The sequence below is a fragment of the Salvelinus alpinus genome, chromosome 26 (genome assembly GCF_045679555.1).
Source record: "Salvelinus alpinus chromosome 26, SLU_Salpinus.1, whole genome shotgun sequence".
Lineage (NCBI taxonomy): Eukaryota > Metazoa > Chordata > Actinopteri > Salmoniformes > Salmonidae > Salvelinus > Salvelinus alpinus.
This window is the reverse complement of record NC_092111.1, coordinates 25,061,523-25,082,291: the sequence shown is the minus strand read 5'-3', so window position 1 is coordinate 25,082,291 and position 20,769 is coordinate 25,061,523. Positions and strand designations below refer to the sequence as shown.

At 42.8% G+C, this 20,769-nt stretch overlaps 1 protein-coding gene across 1 annotated transcript in view; it reads right to left on the bottom strand.

Moving 5' to 3' along the window:
• Positions 1-20,769, bottom strand: part of LOC139555026 (protein FAM83H-like) — a 38,568-nt gene that overhangs the window by 4,299 nt on the left and 13,500 nt on the right. The window contains exons 2-7 of the mRNA XM_071368410.1: positions 11,345-11,515; positions 11,124-11,258; positions 6,551-6,748; positions 1,237-1,401; positions 644-768; positions 115-516 (exon numbers count right to left, since the gene is read on the bottom strand). Of these exons, the coding sequence (XP_071224511.1) occupies positions 115-516; positions 644-768; positions 1,237-1,401; positions 6,551-6,748; positions 11,124-11,258; positions 11,345-11,467 (1,148 nt within the window). The 5' untranslated portion in view covers positions 11,468-11,515. The remainder of the gene's footprint in view (positions 1-114; positions 517-643; positions 769-1,236; positions 1,402-6,550; positions 6,749-11,123; positions 11,259-11,344; positions 11,516-20,769) is intronic.

The following is a 20,769-nucleotide window of genomic DNA, read 5'->3' as shown; positions in this document are numbered from 1 at the left end:
CTCCTATGGGAACAGCCAAAGAACCCCCTTGGAACCCTTTTTTCTAAGAGTATAGTGAATTATAGGGTTCTACATAAAATCTAGTTTGACATAAATATACGTGCACCATCCCACCTGGAGACCATGGAGCGGCTCTGCTGCATCCTGAACTGCTGTGACACTGCAAACTTCCCAAGATTCAGTCCTCCTGGTTCTATGGTATGTCGGAACATGTCATCTCTTCGGAACGCAGAGCGCTCGGAATCTCCTCCTCCGAAAGGGTAGGCCGGAAGTTCGGGGGTGTGTCGTTGGAAACCCAGAGGGTTTCGCAGGGACTGGGTCCGCTTCAAGCCAAACTGGTTACCATAGTAACTGCTGCTGCTGCTGTCAGAGGAGAAAGGCACTAGGGCGTGGTCAACAGTGAGGGGCTGTGATTGAGCGAACAGGATGCGGAACTCCTCGTCAAAGGTGGTGACTAGTTCTCCCAGGAAGAGATGAGCGATGCAGCGATGCAGCTTCTCATAGGACCACATGAAACTACAGGAAACAGGATATGACACGTTAACTTCTGCGACTAAAGAAGTATCTGATATCTGTTGTATCTGCTGTGTTTCTATGCTCAACTATAGTTGAGTGTTGAAATCTGTTATATTTCTATGTTCACCTGTAGTTTCCGCTGAGCACGGCCCTGCAGTCAGCCAATAGAAAGCGGTTTTTCACCTGTCCTTTAAATGACTTCCCTGTCCGACAGAAATAGGTCACTCCCGCCACCGTCCGCACACGCATCATCTGCAACACACACACGCACACACAAAATAGTTATTCAGAATCACAAGGGGTTAATGAATGATGTTAGTCTTTAGTGAGTTCTAAGGGTGAATCAAACCAGTTTGTCCGCTCTGTTGAGATGTATGTAACCAAGCTCAGGTCTAGTCAGTTAGACATCATGTAAATATGTAGGTAAATAAATGACCTTACTGCTATGAGACAGTGGCCTCCTGCCAGTCAACACAGAAACACTGGGATACTATCTGTAAGACTGTCGGCTCAAACCATGTGTTTTTCAAACTATTAATAACTACTGTTATTTTTTAGCCCTGTGCTGTTTGTGCTAGTGCTGGGATGGATCAAACCCCTGCACACCCAGTAGGTTTTCAGGAACAGGATTAACCTGAGTTATGGGGAAAACTGAGTTAAGGCGTGGAGAGTCACCCCGCCTAAAATAGCTCAATCTAGGCCAAAAACATAGAGACTCACGTGGACAAGATCCAAGTTGACCTTACAGTTGATCACCATGGAGACGAAGTGATGGGCATTCTGTTCGTCCAATAGAATGTAGACGGGGACTTGACGTGCCGCGGCATCCAGCAAGTCAGAAAACAGATCCACGTCTGTAAACATGTCCATCACCACAGCGATGACCTAACAACGCCCAATGAGAGACGGGGAAATATCACATTAGCCAATTAGAAACTAGAAAATATCACATCAGGTTTAGGATTATTTCGTTTAGTTGGACATGACACACACACACACACACACACACACACACACACACACACACACACACACACACACACACACACACACACACACACACACACACACACACACACACACACACACACACACACACACACACAACACAGAAAGAGAGGGAGGACAGTAACAGATACATGGCAGGTCAGATTAACAGGTTTGTCGACCCTGTTGACATTTAGACACACACACACACACACACACACACACACACACACACACACACACACACACACACACACACACACACACACACACACACACACACACACACACACACACACACACACACACACACACACACACACACACACACACACACACAGAAAAGTAATTGTATTATTTAGGAGGTTGAGCTGAGTGCAAGTCATTCATCTTCAGAGACAGGGTGTGGTGGATAAGCAGGGCAGAGCAGAGTGGGGGCAGACTGACTGGCAGAGTTTAAGACAACAGCGTCCAAAACTGACAAATAATCATTAACATGACTCTATCTGCAACACTGGATCCCTGTCTGAGGGATAGTGACTGAGTAAAAAATAACATAATAGGTATTCAACAGGATGGGAATGCTATCGCGTTAACGGTGTGTTGTTGGGTGGACTGGGGTGAGAAGGCCTGGGTCTGGGAATCTGTAACTGCCAGTTGAACTCCACTCCTGCCCTCACTGCTGGAACATACACTACCGGTCAAAAGTTTTAGAACACCAACTCATTCAAGGGTTTTTCTATATTTTTACTATTTTCTACATTGTAGAATAGTGAAGACATCAAAACTATGAAATAACACATATGGAATCATGTAGTATGCAAAAAAGTGTTAAACAAATCAAAATATATTTGATATTTGATATTCTTCAAATAGCCACCCTTTGCCTTGATGACAGCTTTGCACACTCTTGGCATTCTCTCAACCAGCTTCATGAGGTAGCCACCTGGAATGCATTTCAATTAACAGGTATAACTTCTTAAAAGTTGATTTATGGAATTTCTTTCCTTCTTATTGCGTTTGAGCCAATCAGTTGTGTTGTGACAAGGTAGGGGTGGTATACAGAAGATAGCCCTATTTGGTAAAAAAGTCCATATTATGGCAAGAACAACTCAAATAAGCAAAGAGAAACGACAGTCCATCATTACTTTAAGACATGAAGGTCAGTCAATACGGAACATCTCAAGAGGTTTGAAAGTTTCTTCGAGTGCAGTCGCAAAAACCACCAAGCGCTATGATGAAACTGGCTCTCATGAGGAATGGAAGACCCAGAGTCACCTCTGCTGCAGAGGATAAGTTCATTAGAGTTACCGGCCTCAGAAATTGCAGCCCAAATAAATGCTTCACAGAGTTCAAGTAACAGACACATCTCAACATCAACTGTTCAGAGGAGACTGTGTGAATCAGGCCTTCATGGTCGAATTGCTGCAAAGAAACCACTACTAAAGGACACCAATAAGAAAAAGAGACTTGGTTGGGCCAAGAAACACGAGCGATGGACATTAGACCAGTGGAAATCTGTCCTTTGGTCTGGAGTCCAAATTTGAGATTTTTGGTTCCAACCGCCGTGTTTTTGTGAGACGCGGTGTGGGTAAACTCTGCATGTGTAATTCCCACCATAAAGCATGGAGGAGGAGGTGTTATGGTGTGGGAGTGCTTTGCTGGTGACACTGTCTATGATTTATTTAGAATTCAAGGCACACTTAACCAGCATGGCTACCACAACATTCTGCAGTGATACGCCATCCCATCTGGTTTGGGCTTAGTGGGACTATCATTTGTTTTTCAATAGGACAATGACCAAACACAGCTCCAGGCTGTGTAAGTACTATTTTACCAAGAAGGAGAGTGATGGAGTGCTGCATCAGATGACCTGGCCTCCACAATCCCCTGACCTCAACCAAATTGAGATGGTTTGGGATGAGTCAGACCGCAGAGTGAAGGAAAAGCAGCCAACAAGTGCTCAGCATATGTGGGAACTCCTTCAAGACTGTTGGAAAAGCATTCCAGCTGGTTGAGAAAATGCCAAGATTGTGCAAAGCTGTCATCAAGGCAACGGGTGGCTATTTGTTTAAAGAAATGTTGGTTACTTCATGATTCCATATGTGTTATTTCATAGTTTAGATGTCTTCACTATTATTCTACAATGTAGAAAATAGTAAAAAAATAAAGAAAAACCCTTGAATGAGTTGGTGTGTCCAAACTTTTGACTCGTACTGTATGTAAAATGTGTGTAAAATGTTTATGTAACAAAAAACCTTTGTCCTCCAAAGAAGATGCGAGTGGGTGGGTGTAAGTCCCTCTGGATAAGAGCGTCTATTAAAATGTGGGTGTGCATCCGGGTGGGTGGGTGAGTGGATGGGTTGTTTTGTAGCCTATAGTGTGGTGATTAGCTGTCTGATGAGTGTGCATGTGTTTTGTAAACTTCCACACACACCTAGAGCTATAGGTAACCATAGTAACCAGTTACGTTATAGCCCTGCCCACTGGATCAAAGACTGGCTGTAGTTTACTCAGCAGCAGCACTGTGACTGACCTGCAGCCTGCTAGTCAAGACTGCTAGCCTACGGCTAATTAGTAGGTGTTCTAAAACTTTTGACCGGTAGTGTATGTGGGCAAGACAAAGGAGCTTATTGTGGACTAAAGGAAACAGAGGGCCGAGCACGCCGACATTAACATCGACGGGGCTGTAGTGGAGCGAGTGGAGAGCTTCAAGTTCCTCGGTGTCGACATCACTTAGGACCTATCATCATGGTTCAAACACCCTAACACAGTCGTGAAGAGGGCACGACAGCGCCTCTTCCCCCTCAGGAGGCTGAAAATATTTGGCATGGGCCCTCAGATCCTCATTGAGAGCAGCTTGACTAGCTGCATCACCACTTGGTATTGCAACTGCTCGGCATCCGACAGAGGGGAGTGTGTACGGCCCAGTATATCACCGCGGCCAAACTCCCTGCCATCCAGGACCTCTATACCAGACTCCAGCAACCCAAATCATAGACTCTTCTCTCTGCTACCACACTGCAAGCCGTACCAGAGCGCCAAATCTAGGACCAAAAGGCTCCTGAATAGCTTCTACCCCCAAGCCATAAGACTGATGAACAGTTAATCAAATGGCCACCAGACTATTTACATTGACCTTATTATTTATTTGTCTTATCTGAATTGTTTTGCACTTACTCTCTTGCACACACACACATACTACACTGACACTCTAACACTCACACACACATACTACACTGACACTCTAACACTCACACTCACACACACACATACTACACTGACACTAACACTCACACACACACATACTACACTGACACTCTAACACTCACACTCACACACACACATACTACACTGACACTCTAACACTCACACTCACACACACACATACTACACTGACACTAACACTCACACACACACATACTACACTGACACTCTAACACTCACACTCACACACACACATACTACACTGACACTCTAACACTCACACACACACATACTACAATGACACTCTAACACTCACAGACACACACATACTACACTGACACTCTAACACTCACTCACACACACACATACTACACTGACACTCTAACACTCACACACACACATACTACACTGACACTCACACACACACACATACTACACTGACACTCTAACACTCACACACACACATACTACACTGACACTCACACACACACACATACTACACTGACACTCTAACACTCACACTCACACACACACATACTACACTGACACTCTAACACTCACACACACACACATACTACAATGACACTAACACTCACACACACACATACTACACTGACACTCTAACACTCACACTCACACACACACATACTACACTGACACTCTAACACTCACACACACACATACTACAATGACACTCTAACACTCACACACACACACACACATACTACACTGACACTCTAACACTCACTCACACACACACATACTACACTGACACTCTAACACTCACACACACACACATACTACACTGACACTCACACACACACACATACTACACTGACACTCTAACACTCACACACACACATACTACACTGACACTCACACACACACACATACTACACTGACACTCTAACACTCACACACACACATACTACACTAACACTCACACACACACATACTACACTGACACTCACACACACACATACTACACTCACACACTCACACATACTACACTCACACACACACACATACTACACTGACACTCTAACACTCACACACACACATACTACACTGACACTCTAACACTCACACACACACATACTACACTGACACTCACACACACACACACACACATACTACACTGACACTCTAACACTCACATGCTCACACACACACACATACTATACTGACACTCTAACACTCACACACACATGCTCACACACACTCACACATACTACACTGACACTCTAACACTCACACACACATACTCACACATACTACACTCACACACACACACACACACACACATACTACACTGACACTCACACACACACACATACTACACTGACACTCTAACACTCACACACACACGCACACATATTGACGGCACACACACTCCCACAGACATATTTTCACACTCTTCACATATGCTCCTGCTACTCTGTTAATTATCAATACTGATAGTCACTTTTACCCCTACCCACATGTACATAATGTATTACCTAATTTACCTCAACTACCTCGTACCCCTGCACATTGACTTGGTACTGGTACTCCTTGTATATAGCATCGCTATTGTTTTTATTGTGTTACTATTTCTTTTTTTATTCAGCAAATATTTTTTGTACTTTTTAACTCTGAATTGTTTGGAATAGGCTCGCCTTTCACAGTAATGTCTACACCTGTTGTATTCGGCGCATGTGACCAATATAATGTGATTTGACATACGGTACACTTCCCATTTACACCACTTAGACCTGAACAGGTGTGTGTATGTGCCTCTGTAAGTGCTGTGTGTGAGTCTGTGTGAATGTACATCCCTTCTCCCCGCCACTCCACTTACGTGCTGTGCGTTCTTGATGAGTCGTCTGGCCTGCTCCTTGATGCTTGGCATGTCGGGCTCGCTGGGGTTGACCAGGGTCGTGACCTCGGTGGGGCCGATAAAGCTGTGCGCCTGGAGGGGCCAGCCCAGGTCCAACCCCGGGGCCGCTGTGTCAGAGTGCATCGGCCAGTAGGTGTCAGACGAGCCGTCTGCGTCTGCCTGGGGGAAACCGAGCAGGCTGTTAGTTAACTATATTTACACTATGACAACAGGAAAATATGAATATACACTACCGGTCAAAAGTTTTAGAACACCTACTCATCCAAGTGTTTTTCTTTATTTTTACTATTTTCTACATTGTAGAATAGTGAAGACATCAAAACTATGAAATAACACATATGGAACTCTGCAATTTCTGAGGCTGGTAACTCTAATGAACTTATCCTCTGCAGTAGAGGTAACTCTGGGTCTTCCATTCCTGTGGCGGTCCTTATGAGAACCAGTTTCATCATAGCGCTTGATGGTTTTTGCGACTGCACTTGAAGAAACTTTCAAACCTCTTGAAATGTTCCGTATTGACTGACCTTCATGTCTTCAAGTAATGATGGACTGTCATTTTCTCTTTGCTTATTTGAGGTGTTCTTGCCATAATATGGACTTGGTCTTTTACCAAATAGGGCTGGCTTCTGTATACTCCCCTACCTTGTCACAACACAACTGATTGGCTCAAACGCATTAAGAAGGAAATAAATTCCACAAATGAACTTTAAAGAAGGCACATCTGTTTATTTTTGCACATTTTTTTAACCTATTTTTAACTAGGCAAGTCAGTTAAGAACAAATTCTTATTTACAATGATGGCCTACCCCGGCCAAACCCTCCCCTAACCTGTGCGTCACCCTATGGGACTCCCGATCACAGCCGGTTGTGATACAGCCCGGGATCAAACTAGGATCTGTAGTGACGCCTCTAGCACTGAAACCGCTGCGCCATTTGGGAGCCCAAATGAATTGAAATGCATTCGAGTTGACTACCTCATAGGGTTGCACATTCTGGGGAATATTCAGAGGTGGGAATTAAAGGAAATATATGCAAAATATTATTAATACCATTTAAATGTGGCGCCGAAGAGGATGGCTGACGTTTTACATACCCGTAATCAATTGTGCTATTTTGTTAGTTTTTTTGCGATGTTTGTAACTTATATTTAACTTATTTTGTGCATAATGTTGCTGCTACTGTCTCATATGACCGAAAATAACTTCTGGACATCAGAACTGGAATTACTCACCACGAACTGGAAGAAGCTATTTTTTTAACGAGTCTGATGAGAAAGAGAGACTGCTCTCCCGGGAACAGGCCCAGATCCACATCATTTGCGTGAAGAAAAGACAGAGGAAAAGAGGATGCAGATCAGGCTGTCTTTTGAGAATCCGTAGGCGAGCGAGTAAACTCCCATTGCTATCAATTCTACTTGCTAACATGCAACATTGGAAAATAAAATGGATGGCTTACGATTACCCTACCAACGGGACATTAAGAACTGTAATATCATATGTTTCACCAAGTCGTGGCTGAACGACGACACGGACAATATAGAGCTGGAGGGATTTTCAATGCACCGGCAGAACAGAGAAGCTACATCTGGTAAGATGAGTGGTGTGGATGTGTGTCTTTTTTGTCAATAACAGCTGGTGCGCAATGTATAATATTAAAGAAGTCTCAAGGTATTGCTCGCCTGAGGTAGAGTACCTTATGATAAGCTATAGACCACACTATCTACCAAGAGTTCTCATCTATATTATTCGTAGCTGTCTATTTACCACCACAGACCAATGCTGGCACCAAGACCTCACTCAACCAACTGTATAAGGCCATAAGCAAACATGAAAATTCTCTCCCAGAAGTGGCGCTCCTAGTGGCCGGGGACTATAATGCAGGCAAACTTATATCAGTTTTACCACATTTTTACCAGCATGTCACATGTGCAACCAAAGGAAAAAAAACTCTAGACCACCTTTACTCCACAGACAGAGATGCATACAAAGCTCTCCCCTGTCCTCCATTTGGCAAATCCAACCCATAATTCTATCCTCCTGATTCCTGCTTACAAGCAAAAACTAAAGCAGGAAGTACCAGTGACTCGCTCAATACGGAAGTGGTCAGATGGTGCGGATGCTACACTACAGGACTGTTTTGCTAGCACAGACTGGAATATGTTCCAGGATTCATCCAATGGCATTGAGGAGTATACCACCTCAGTCATCAGCTTCATCAATGAGTGCATCGACGACGTCGTCCCCACAGTGACCGTACATACATATCAAATCAAAGTTTATTTATTTGTCACGTGCTCCGAATACAACAGGTGTAGGTAGACCTTAGAGTGAAATGCCTTATGGCTAGGGGATAAAAGCTGTTGAGAAGCCTTTTGGTCCTAGACTTGGCGCTCCGGTGCCGCTTGCCATGTGGTAGCAGAGAGAACAGTCTATGACTGGGGTGGCTGGGGTCTTTGACAATTTTTAGGGCCTTCCTCTGCTCTCGATGTTGCAGCTGTAGAAACTTTTTGAGGATCTGAGAACCATGCCAAATCTTTTCAGTCTCCTGAGGGGGAATAGGTTTTGTCGTGGCCTCTTCACGACTGTCTTGGTGTGTTTGGACCGTTCAGGTTTGTTGGTGATGTGCAAACCAATGAACTTGAAGCTCTCAACCTGTTCCACTACAGCCCTGTCGATGAGAATGGGGGCATGCTCGGTCCTCCTTTTCATGTAGTCCACAATAATTTCCTTTGTCTTGATTACGTTGAGGGATAGGTTGTTATTCTGGCACCACCCGGCCAGGTCTCTGACCTCCTCCCTATAGGCTGTCTCGTCGTTGTGTCGTCTGCAAACTTAATGCTGGTGTTGGAGTCGTTCCTGGCCATGCAGTCGTGGGTGAACATGGAGTACAGGAGAGGACTGAGCACGCACCCCTGGGGGGCTCCAGTGTTGAGGATCAGCGTAGCAGATGTGTTGCTACCTACCCTCACCACCTGGGGGCGGCCCGTCAGGAAATCCAGGATCCAGTTGCAGAGGGATGTGTTTAGTTCCAGGATCGTTAGCTAAGTGAGGGTAGCTTTGAGCTTTGAGGTCACTGTGGCGTTGAACGCTGAGCTCTAGTCAATGAATACCATTCTCACATAGGTGTTCCTTTGTGTGGTGCCAGGACAACAACCTCTCTCTCAATGTGAGCAAGACAAAGGAGCTTATCGTGGACTACAGGAAAAGGCGGGCCGAACAGGCCCCCATTAACATCAATGGGGCTGTAGTGGAGCGGGTCAAGAGTTTCAAGTTCCTTGGTGTCCGCATCACCAACGATCTATCATGGTCCAAACACACCAAGACAGTCGTGAAGAGGGTACAACAAAACATTCCTCTGACATCGCCTATTAAATAGGTCCTGGATTGCTGGAAGTGATGTACTGGGCCGTACGCACTACCCTCTGTAGCGCCTTACGGTCAGATGCCGAGCAGTTGCCATACCAGGCGGTGATGCAACTGGTCAGGATGCTCTCGATGGTGCAGCTGTAGAACTTTTTGAGGATCTGAGGACCCATGCCAAATCTTTTTTGGAAACAGGTGAACTAACACTCCTCAGTTAGCAGGCTCAAGCAAGCTAAAACCCACGTGGTAGCAAACACTAACTAGCAGAACAAGTTAGAAATGATTTAAAAACACTTTGCTGTAGGCTACTATTTACTAGCTAACAAAAAATCATGTATGTCATATAAAATATATTCACCCCAACCAGTATTGTAATCCAAACTTACCAGAACTCATGTAGTCCTTGGCTCAGACAGTGTAGTAGTGTGGGCTCAATAGCATCTCATTAGTGTGCAAGATCTTGAGAATCAGCTGTACATGTGATGGAAGAATGCACTGTGCATGCAGAGGGTTGAAATTTCATTGAATTGGGGATAGTTTAACCAAAATATGCCACAAGACCTAGAATTGCCTTATGTGTATCCCACAAAAAAAGTTCACTCTTATAAGCTAACTTTTTTGACGAATTTAAGCAAAATTCCCCAAATTCCAGGGCTTAACTTCCAATGGAAAATGTCCGGATTAATTCCCGAAATTTACCGGAAAGTTTCCGACCCTTTGCAACCCTACTACCTTATGAAGCTGGTTGAGAGAATGCCAAGAGTGTGCAAAGCTGTCACCTAGGCAAACAGTGGCTATTTGAAGAATCTCAAATATAACATTTATTTTGATTTGTTTAACACTTTTTTGGTTACTAGATGATTCCATATGTGTAATTTCATAGTTTTGATGTCTTCACTATTATGTAGAAAATAGTAAAAATAAATAAAAACCCTTGAATGAGTAAGTGTTCTAAAACTTTTGACTGGTAGTGTATATATACAATAGTATACAATGTCTCCACCTGTATTTTAGTGACATTAAATAAATAATTAATCAATCAATCAATCATTTGCAGACGACTCCTGTCACCTGAAAACACACATTTTTACTATGATGCCTTCATGTAGCTCAGACTGTCATAAATACTTATCTTCTCACTTCAATAATATCATTATCATTATTAACGCTACCTCATGATAGGGCAGCTCTGGTACGTTCGAGGTCGGGGCCTGGTTGGGTGTCTGGATCGTGGTCTTGATGTGTTCGATTTCCGGTTGACAGAGAAAGTTGACCACATCTGCTGTCTGAAGAAATTCATAGTAGCCCTGGAGAGAGAGTAAACACACTGAGTTATCACACACACGCACGCACGCACGCCACACACACATATACACACACATTCCTTCTGTACCTGTAGGTCTGTCTCCACCAGAGCATCAATGGCGAGACGGTATTCTTCTCTGTAGTGGGGGGGCAGGAAGTTAGGGTCCAGGGGGTTGTCCCCGATGTCCGAACTCTGGGACCGGTGGGCCATGATGGGGTCGGGGTTAGGGGTCAAGGGTTAGGAGGAAGGGACTCAAACCTTTAGGAGAAAAATATGTATACATTTATTTTTTATTTTTATTGCAGATAGATTGTAGCTTCCATCATTTTTTACTTGATTTAGTAAGGTTCCTCTTATAGTGATAGAGTACCATAAACAAAGATGTTGTGTATTCATGTGGCAGAGCAAACACCCTTACTATACCAACATAACACCAAAGATAGTACAGTATGAAGATATGCAAAAACTGCTTCTCCAATAGAAATCCCTGATCACACTTGTAGGTGATGTCATGGTGACATTGGCTAGAATGTGCAGAAACACATCATTAGGTCAAATGGTCAAGTTGCGCTGAACTGCGCATGAGCAAGCTGTCAAATGAAAGGCATTCTGTTGTTTTGGAGAAAAAAAATGTACATGCCAGTTTGTCACTTTCATGATGTTGTAGTAATGACTGGTTTAGTTACTTAAGACATTGGCTCCAATCTACTGCCATTAGAATTCGACAAAATTAACAACTACGGACACATTTTTCACTTCTCCCATTGACCTGCCAAACTCCGGTCTGGTCTGTCGAGTCTGCTTCACGACGAGTTCCCGGAAGTGTCAATGGCTGCGCCTCTGGGAAAAACTCTATGATAACACTCTCTATCAAAAAGCACCACACAAAACCCATGCTGTACCCAGAGAGGGGCAGGTAGAGAGACATAGATTATAAAGAGAGCAATGGGTCGTTGGATAGAGATAGGGCGAGAGAGACACAGGGCGAGATAGAGAGAGAGGGCGAGAGCATTCCCCCATATGCCCCCCTAGGCACAACTACAACATAACCAACAAAAACATGTCACAACTCCTGCAGCTCTGTCACACACTGGGTATGTACTTAGTCATTGGTAGGCTTCGAGGGGACTCCTATGGTAGGTACACCTATAGCTCATCTCTTTTTATCACTGACCTCAACCCAGAGTCTCTCAGAGCGTTCACAGTCAACCCACTGACACCCCTATCAGATCACAGCAAAATCACAGTCTACTTGAACAGAGCAATACTCAATCATGAGGCATCAAAGCCAAAGGAACTGAATAATATAAAAAAATGCTATAGATGGAAGGAATGTAGAGTGGAAACCTAACAAAAAACTATGAGGAAACAACAAATTCAATCCCTTTTAGACAACTTCCTGGTTAGAATGTGGCAGTAGAAAACCTAAACAGTATATTTGACCTCTCTATATTTGACCTCTCTCCCTATCAAATCTAATAATTTCAAACAGAACACAGAAGAAAATGAACAACAATGACAAATGGTTTGATGAAGAATGCAAAAACCTAAGAAAGAAATTGAGAAACCTATCCAACCAAAAACATAGAGACCCAGAAAACCTGAGTCTACGCCTTCACTATGGTGAATCACAAAAACAATACAGAAATACACTACGGAAAAAGAAGGAACAGCACATCAGAAATCAGCTCAATGTAAATGAAGAATCCATAGACTCTCACCACTTCTGGGAAAATTGGAAAACACTAAACAAAAAAACAACATGAAGAGTTATCTAGCCAAAATGGAGATGTATGAGTAAACCATTTCTCCAATTGTTTTGGTCCTATAACAAAAAACAAACAGTAAAAACATATACATGATCAAATACAAATCTTAGAATCAACTATTAAAGACTACCAGAACCCACTGGATTCTCCAATTATATTGAATGAACTACAGGACAAAATACAAACCCTCCAACCCAAAAACACCTGTGGTGTTGATTGATGGTATTCTCAATGAAATGATAAAATATACAGACAACAAACTCCAATTGGCTATACTTAAACTCTTTAACATCATCCTTAGCTCTGGCATCTAACCTCAATATTTGGAACCAAGAACTGATCACCCCAATCTACAAAAGTGGAGACAAACTTGACCCCGATAACTACGCATCAACAGCAACCTTGGGGAAATCCTCTTCATTATCATCAACAGCAACCTTGGGGAAATCCTCTTCATTATCATCAACAGCAACCTTGGGGAAATCCTCTTCATTATCATCAACAGCAACCTTGGGGAAATCCTCTTCATTATCATCAACAGCAACCTTGGGGAAATCCTCTTCATTATCATCAACAGTAGACTCGTACATTTCCTCAGTGACAACAATGTACTGAGCAAATGTTAAATTGGCTTTTTACCAAATGACCGTATGACAGACCAAGTATTCACCCTGCAAACCCTAATTGACAAACAAACAAACAAACCAAAACAAAGGCAAAGTCTTCTCATGCTTTGTTGATTTCAAAAAAGCCTTTGACTCAATTTGGCATGAGGGTCTGCTATACAAATTGATGGAAAGTGGTGTTGGGGGAAAAACACACAACATTATAAAATCCATGTACACAAACAACAAGTGTGTGGTTCAAATTGGCAAGAAAACACACATTTATTTCCAAAGGGCCGTGGGGTGAGACAGGGATGCAGATTTAGCCCCCACCCTTTTCAACATGCAGTTCAATTCGGAAGTTTACATACACTTAGGTTGGAGTCATTAAAAATAGTTATTCAACCACTCCACAAAATTCTTGTTAACAAACTATAGTTTTGGCAAGTTGGTTAGGACATCTACTTTGTGCATGACACAAGTAATTTTTCAAACAATTGTTTACAGACAGATTATTTCACTAATAATTCAGTGTATCACAATTCCAGTGGGTCAGAAGTTTACATACACTAAGTTGACTGTGCCTTTAAATAGCATAGACAATTCCAGAAAATTATGTCATGGCTTTAGAAGCTTCTGATAGGCTAATTGACATCATATGAGTCAATTGGAAGTGTACCTGTGGATGTATTTCAAGGCCTACCTTCAAAATCAGAGCCTCTTTGCTTGACATCATGGGAAAATCAAAAAAAATCAGCCAAGAGCCCAGGAAAAAATGTGCAGACCTCCACAAGCCTGGTTCATCCTTGGGAGCAATTTCCAAATGCCTGAAGGTACCACGTTCATCTGTACAAACAATAGTATGCAAGTATAAACACCATGGGACCACGCAGCCGTCATATCGCTCAGGAAGGAGATGCGTTCTGTCTCCTAGAGATGAATGTACTTTGTGCAAATAATCCCAGAACAACATCAAAGGACCTTGTGAAGATGCTGGAGGAAACAGGTACAAAAGTATCTATATCCACAGTAAAACGAGTCCTATATCAACATAACCTGAAAGGCCTCTCAGCAAGGAAGAAGCCACTGCTCCAAAACCACCATAAAAAAGACAGACTACGGTTTGCAACTGCACATGGGGACAAAGATCTTACTTTTTGGAGAAATGTCCTCTGGTCTGATGAAAAAAATATATAACTTTTTGGCCATAATGACCATCGTTATGTTTGAAGTAAAAAGGGGGAAGCTTGCAAGCTAAAGAACACCATCCCAACCGTGAAGCACGGGGGTGGCAGCATCATGTTGTGGGGGTGCTTTGCTGCAGGAGGGACTGGTGCACTTCACAAAATAGATGGCATCATGAGGAAAGGAAAATTGTGTGCATATATTGAAGCAACATCTCAAGACATCAGTCAGGAAGTTAAAGCTTGGTCGCAAATGGGTCTTCCAAATGGACAATGACCCCAAGCATACTTCCAAAGTTGCTGCAAAATGGCTTAAGGACAACAAAGTCAAGGTATTGGAGTGGCCATCACAAAGCCCTGACCTCAATCCCATAGAAAATGTGTGGGCAGAACTGAAAAAGCGTGTGTGAGCAAGGAGGCCTATAAACCCGACTAAGTTACATCAGCTCTGTCAGGAGGAATGGGCCAAAATTCACCAACTTATTGTGGGAAGCTTGTGGAAGGCTACCCAAAACATTTGACCTAAGTTAAACAATTTAAAGGCAATGCTACCAAATACTAATTGAGTGTCTGTAAACTTCTGACCCACTGGGAATGTGATGAAAGAAATAAAAGCTGAAATAAATCATTCTCTCTACTATTATTCTGACATTTCACATTCTTAAAATAAAGTGGTGATCCTAACTGACCTAAGACAGGGAATTTTTTACTAGGATTAAATGTCAGGAATTGTGAAAAACTGAGTTTAAATGTATTTGGCTACGGTGTATGTAAACTTCGACTTCAACTGTATATATCAATGAATTTGCGAGGGCACTAGAACAATCTGCAGCACTTGGCCTCACCCTACTAGAATCTGAAGTCAAGAATCTGAAGTCTACTGTTGACTGATGATCTGGTGCTTCTGTCACCAACCAAGGAGGGCCTACAGCAGCACTTAGATCTTCTGCACAGATTCTGTCAGACCTGGGCCCTGACATTAAATCTCAGTAAGACCAAAACAATGGTGTTCCAAAAAACGTCCAGTCGCCAGGACCACAAATAGAAATTCCATCTAGATACCGTTGCCTTATAGCACACAAAAAACTATACATAGCTCGGCCTAAACATCAGTGCCACAGGTAACTTCCACAAAGCTGTGAATGAGCTGAGAGACTAGGCAAGAAGGGCCTTCTATGCTATCAAAAGGAACATAAAATTTGACATACCAATTAGGATCTGGCTAAAAATACTTGAATCAGTTATAGACCCCATTGCCCTTGATAGTTGTGAGGTCTGGGGTCCGCTCACCGACCAAGAATTCACAAAATTGGACAAACACCAAATTGAGACTGCATGCAGATTACTGCAAAAATATCCTTTGGGTACAACGTAAAACACCAAATAATGCATGCAGAGCAGAATTAGGCCGATACGAAATACGAAAGAGGGCGAGAGAGAGAGAGGGCGAGAGAGAGAGAGAGAGAGAGAGAGAGGGCGAGAGAGAGGGCGAGAGAAAGAGATAGAGGGCGAGAGAGAGATTATAAAGAGAGAAATGCGTCATAGGATAGAGTGAGGGCAAGAGAGAGAGAGAGAAGGCGAGAGAGAGAGAGAGAGCGAGAGAGAGAGAGAGAGAGAGAGAGAGAGAGAGAGAGAGAGAGAGAGAGAGAGAGAGCGAGAGAGAGAGAGAGAGAGAGAGAGAGAGAGAGAGCTCTTAGTGACAGTGCACTCAGGTAGACATGCTGACTAGATCAAGACGATCTACATAATTAAGGTATTGTTGTTGAGTCATTGACAACTGGTGTAACGAGTACATACTTTACATTAACAAACACACACCTGTTTACTGTAACACATCTGCACAAGATTGAACAGAAATTACAGACAACAGGATTTAGTTATTAATATGACAGTAAATACTCATATTTAGCATGGCAATGCCAGTGCCATTATGATACAGATGATTCATCGAATATTAAATCAGGTTGGGATTAAAAAAGAGAGACAGACAGAAAGAGATACAGAGAGAGATTAAGAGAGAAAGAAGGAAAGAGAGAGAGAGAGAGAGGGAGAGAGAGAGAGAGAGAGATCTGTGTAGACAGGTTCATCCATAGTTGTGTTGAGTAAACATGTCTTACAGGTGTGTCAGGCTGTAGGTACAGATGTAGGATCTTAATTTGAGCCCGTTTTCGTAATGGCAGAAAACATTGTATGTTCAAAGCGCTACTTGAATTTGTGGGTGTCCCTAACCTAAGTTCTCTCAAGTTTGGGCCAACTAGAAAGTTCGATTAACACTTGACCGAAAAGTTAAGTAAACTAAAAAAGGCTGTGGAACCAGTTACTAAATAATAATTTGTTGAATCAACTAAATGTTTTTTTTTTTTTTTACAGTGCCTGTCTGGGGTAAATACATGTGCTGTTACATATTACAGTGCCTGTCTGGGGTAAATACATGTGCTGTTACATATTACAGTGCCTGTCTGGGGTAAATACATGTGCTGTTACATATTACAGTGCCCGTCTGGGGTAAATACATGTGCTGTTACATATTACTGTGCCTGTCTGGGGTAAATACATGTGCTGTTACATATTACTGTGCCTGTCTGGAGTAAATACATGTGCTGTTACATATTACAGTGCCTGTCTGGGGTAAATACATGTGCTGTTACATATTACAGTGCCCGTCTGGGGTAAATACATGTGCTGTTACATATTACAGTGCCCGTCTGGGGTAAATACATGTGCTGTTACATATTACTGTGCCCGTCTGGGGTAAATACATGTGCTGTTACATATTACAGTGCCCGTCTGGGGTAAATACATGTGCTGTTACATATTACAGTGCCCGTCTGGGGTAAATACATGTGCTGTTACATATTACAGTGCCCGTCTGGGGTAAATACATGTGCTGTTACATATTACAGTTCCTGTCTGGGGTAAATACATGTGCTGTTACATATTACAGTGCCCGTCTGGGGTAAATACATGTGCTGTTACATATTACAGTGCCTGTCTGGGGTAAATACATGTGCTGTTACATATTACAGTGCCTGTCTGGGGTAAATACATGTGCTGTTACATATTACAGTGCCTGTCTGGGGTAAATACATGTGCTGTTACATATTACAGTTCCTGTCTGGGGTAAATACATGTGCTGTTACATATTACAGTGCCCGTCTGGGGTAAATACATGTGCTGTTACATATTACAGTGCCCGTCTGGGGTAAATACATGTGCTGTTACATATTACAGTGCCCGTCTGGGGTAAATACATGTGCTGTTACATATTACTGTGCCTGTCTGGGGTAAATACATGTGCTGTTACATATTACAGTGCCCGTCTGGGGTAAATACATGTGCTGTTACATATTACAGTGCCCGTCTGGGGTAAATACATGTGCTGTTACATATTACAGTGCCTGTCTGGGGTAAATACATGTGCTGTTACATATTACAGTGCCTGTCTGGGGTAAATACATGTGCTGTTACATATTACAGTGCCTGTCTGGGGTAAATACATGTGCTGTTACATATTACAGTGCCCGTCTGGGGTAAATACATGTGCTGTTACATATTACAGTGCCTGTCTGGGGTAAATACATGTGCTGTTACATATTACTGTGCCTGTCTGGGGTAAATACATGTGCTGTTACATATTACTGTGCCTGTCTGGAGTAAATACATGTGCTGTTACATATTACAGTGCCTGTCTGGGGTAAATACATGTGCTGTTACATATTACAGTGCCCGTCTGGGGTAAATACATGTGCTGTTACATATTACAGTGCCCGTCTGGGGTAAATACATGTGCTGTTACATATTACAGTGCCTGTCTGGGGTAAATACATGTGCTGTTACATATTACATATTACAGTGCCCGTCTGGGGTAAATACATGTGCTGTTACATATTACTGTGCCTGTCTGGGGTAAATACATGTGCTGTTACATATTACAGTGCCCGTCTGGGGTAAATACATGTGCTGTTACATATTACAGTGCCTGTCTGGGGTAAATACATGTGCTGTTACATATTACAGTGCCTGTCTGGGGTAAATACATGTGCTGTTACATATTACAGTGCCCGTCTGGGGTAAATACATGTGCTGTTACATATTACAGTGCCTGTCTGGGGTAAATACATGTGCTGTTACATATTACTGTGCCTGTCTGGGGTAAATACATGTGCTGTTACATATTACTGTGCCTGTCTGGAGTAAATACATGTGCTGTTACATATTACAGTGCCTGTCTGGGGTAAATACATGTGCTGTTACATATTACAGTGCCCGTCTGGGGTAAATACATGTGCTGTTACATATGACAGTGCCCGTCTGGGGTAAATACATGTGCTGTTACATATTACTGTGCCTGTCTGGGGTAAATACATGTGCTGTTACATATTACTGTGCCTGTCTGGGGTAAATACATGTGCTGTTACATATTACTGTGCCTGTCTGGAGTAAATACATGTGCTGTTACATATTACAGTGCCTGTCTGGGGTAAATACATGTGCTGTTACATATTACAGTGCCCGTCTGGGATAAATACATGTGCTGTTACATATTACAGTGCCCGTCTGGGGTAAATACATGTGCTGTTACATATTACTGTGCCTGTCTGGGGTAAATACATGTGCTGTTACATATTACAGTGCCCGTCTGGGGTAAATACATGTGCTGTTACATATTACAGTGCCCGTCTGGGGTAAATACATGTGCTGTTACATATTACAGTGCCTGTCTGGGGTAAATACATGTGCTGTTACATATTACATATTACAGTGCCTGTCTGGGGTAAATACATGTGCTGTTACATATTACAGTGCCCGTCTGGGGTAAATACATGTGCTGTTACATATTACAGTGCCCGTCTGGGGTAAATACATGTGCTCTTACATATTACAGTGCCTGTCTGGGGTAAATACATGTGCTGTTACATATTACTGTGCCTGTCTGGGGTAAATACATGTGCTGTTACATATTACTGTGCCTGTCTGGAGTAAATACATGTGCTGTTACATATTACAGTGCCTGTCTGGGGTAAATACATGTGCTGTTACATATTACTGTGCCTGTCTGGGGTAAATACATGTGCTGTTACATATTACAGTGCCCGTCTGGGGTAAATACATGTGCTGTTACATATTACAGTGCCTGTCTGGGGTAAATTCATGTGCTGTTACATATTACAGTGCCTGTCTGGGGTAAATACATGTGCTGTTACATATTACAGTGCCCGTCTGGGGTAAATACATGTGCTGTTACATATTACTGTGCCTGTCTGGGGTAAATACATGTGCTGTTACATATTACAGTGCCTGTCTGGGGTAAATACATGTGCTGTTACATATTACAGTGCCTGTCTGGGGTAAATACATGTGCTGTTACATATTACAGTGCCCGTCTGGGGTAAATACATGTGCTGTTACATATTACTGTGCCTGTCTGGGGTAAATACATGTGCTGTTACATATTACAGTGCCTGTCTGGGGTAAATACATGTGCTGTTACATATTACAGTGCCCGTCTGGGGTAAATACATGTGCTGTTACATATTACAGTGCCTGTCTGGGGTAAATACATGTGCTGTTACATATTACAGTTCCCGTCTGGGGTAAATACATGTGCTATTACATATTACAGTGCCCGTCTGGGGTAAATACATGTGCTGTTACATATTACTGTGCCTGTCTGGGGTAAATACATGTGCTGTTACATATTACAGTGCCCGTCTGGGATAAATACATGTGCTGTTACATATTACAGTGCCTGTCTGGGGTAAATACATGTGCTGTTACATATTACTGTGCCTGTCTGGGGTAAATACATGTGCTGTTACATATTACAGTGCCCGTCTGGGGTAAATACATGTGCTGTTACATATTACAGTGCCTGTCTGGGGTAAATACATGTGCTGTTACATATTACAGTGCCTGTCTGGGGTAAATACATGTGCTGTTACATATTACAGTGC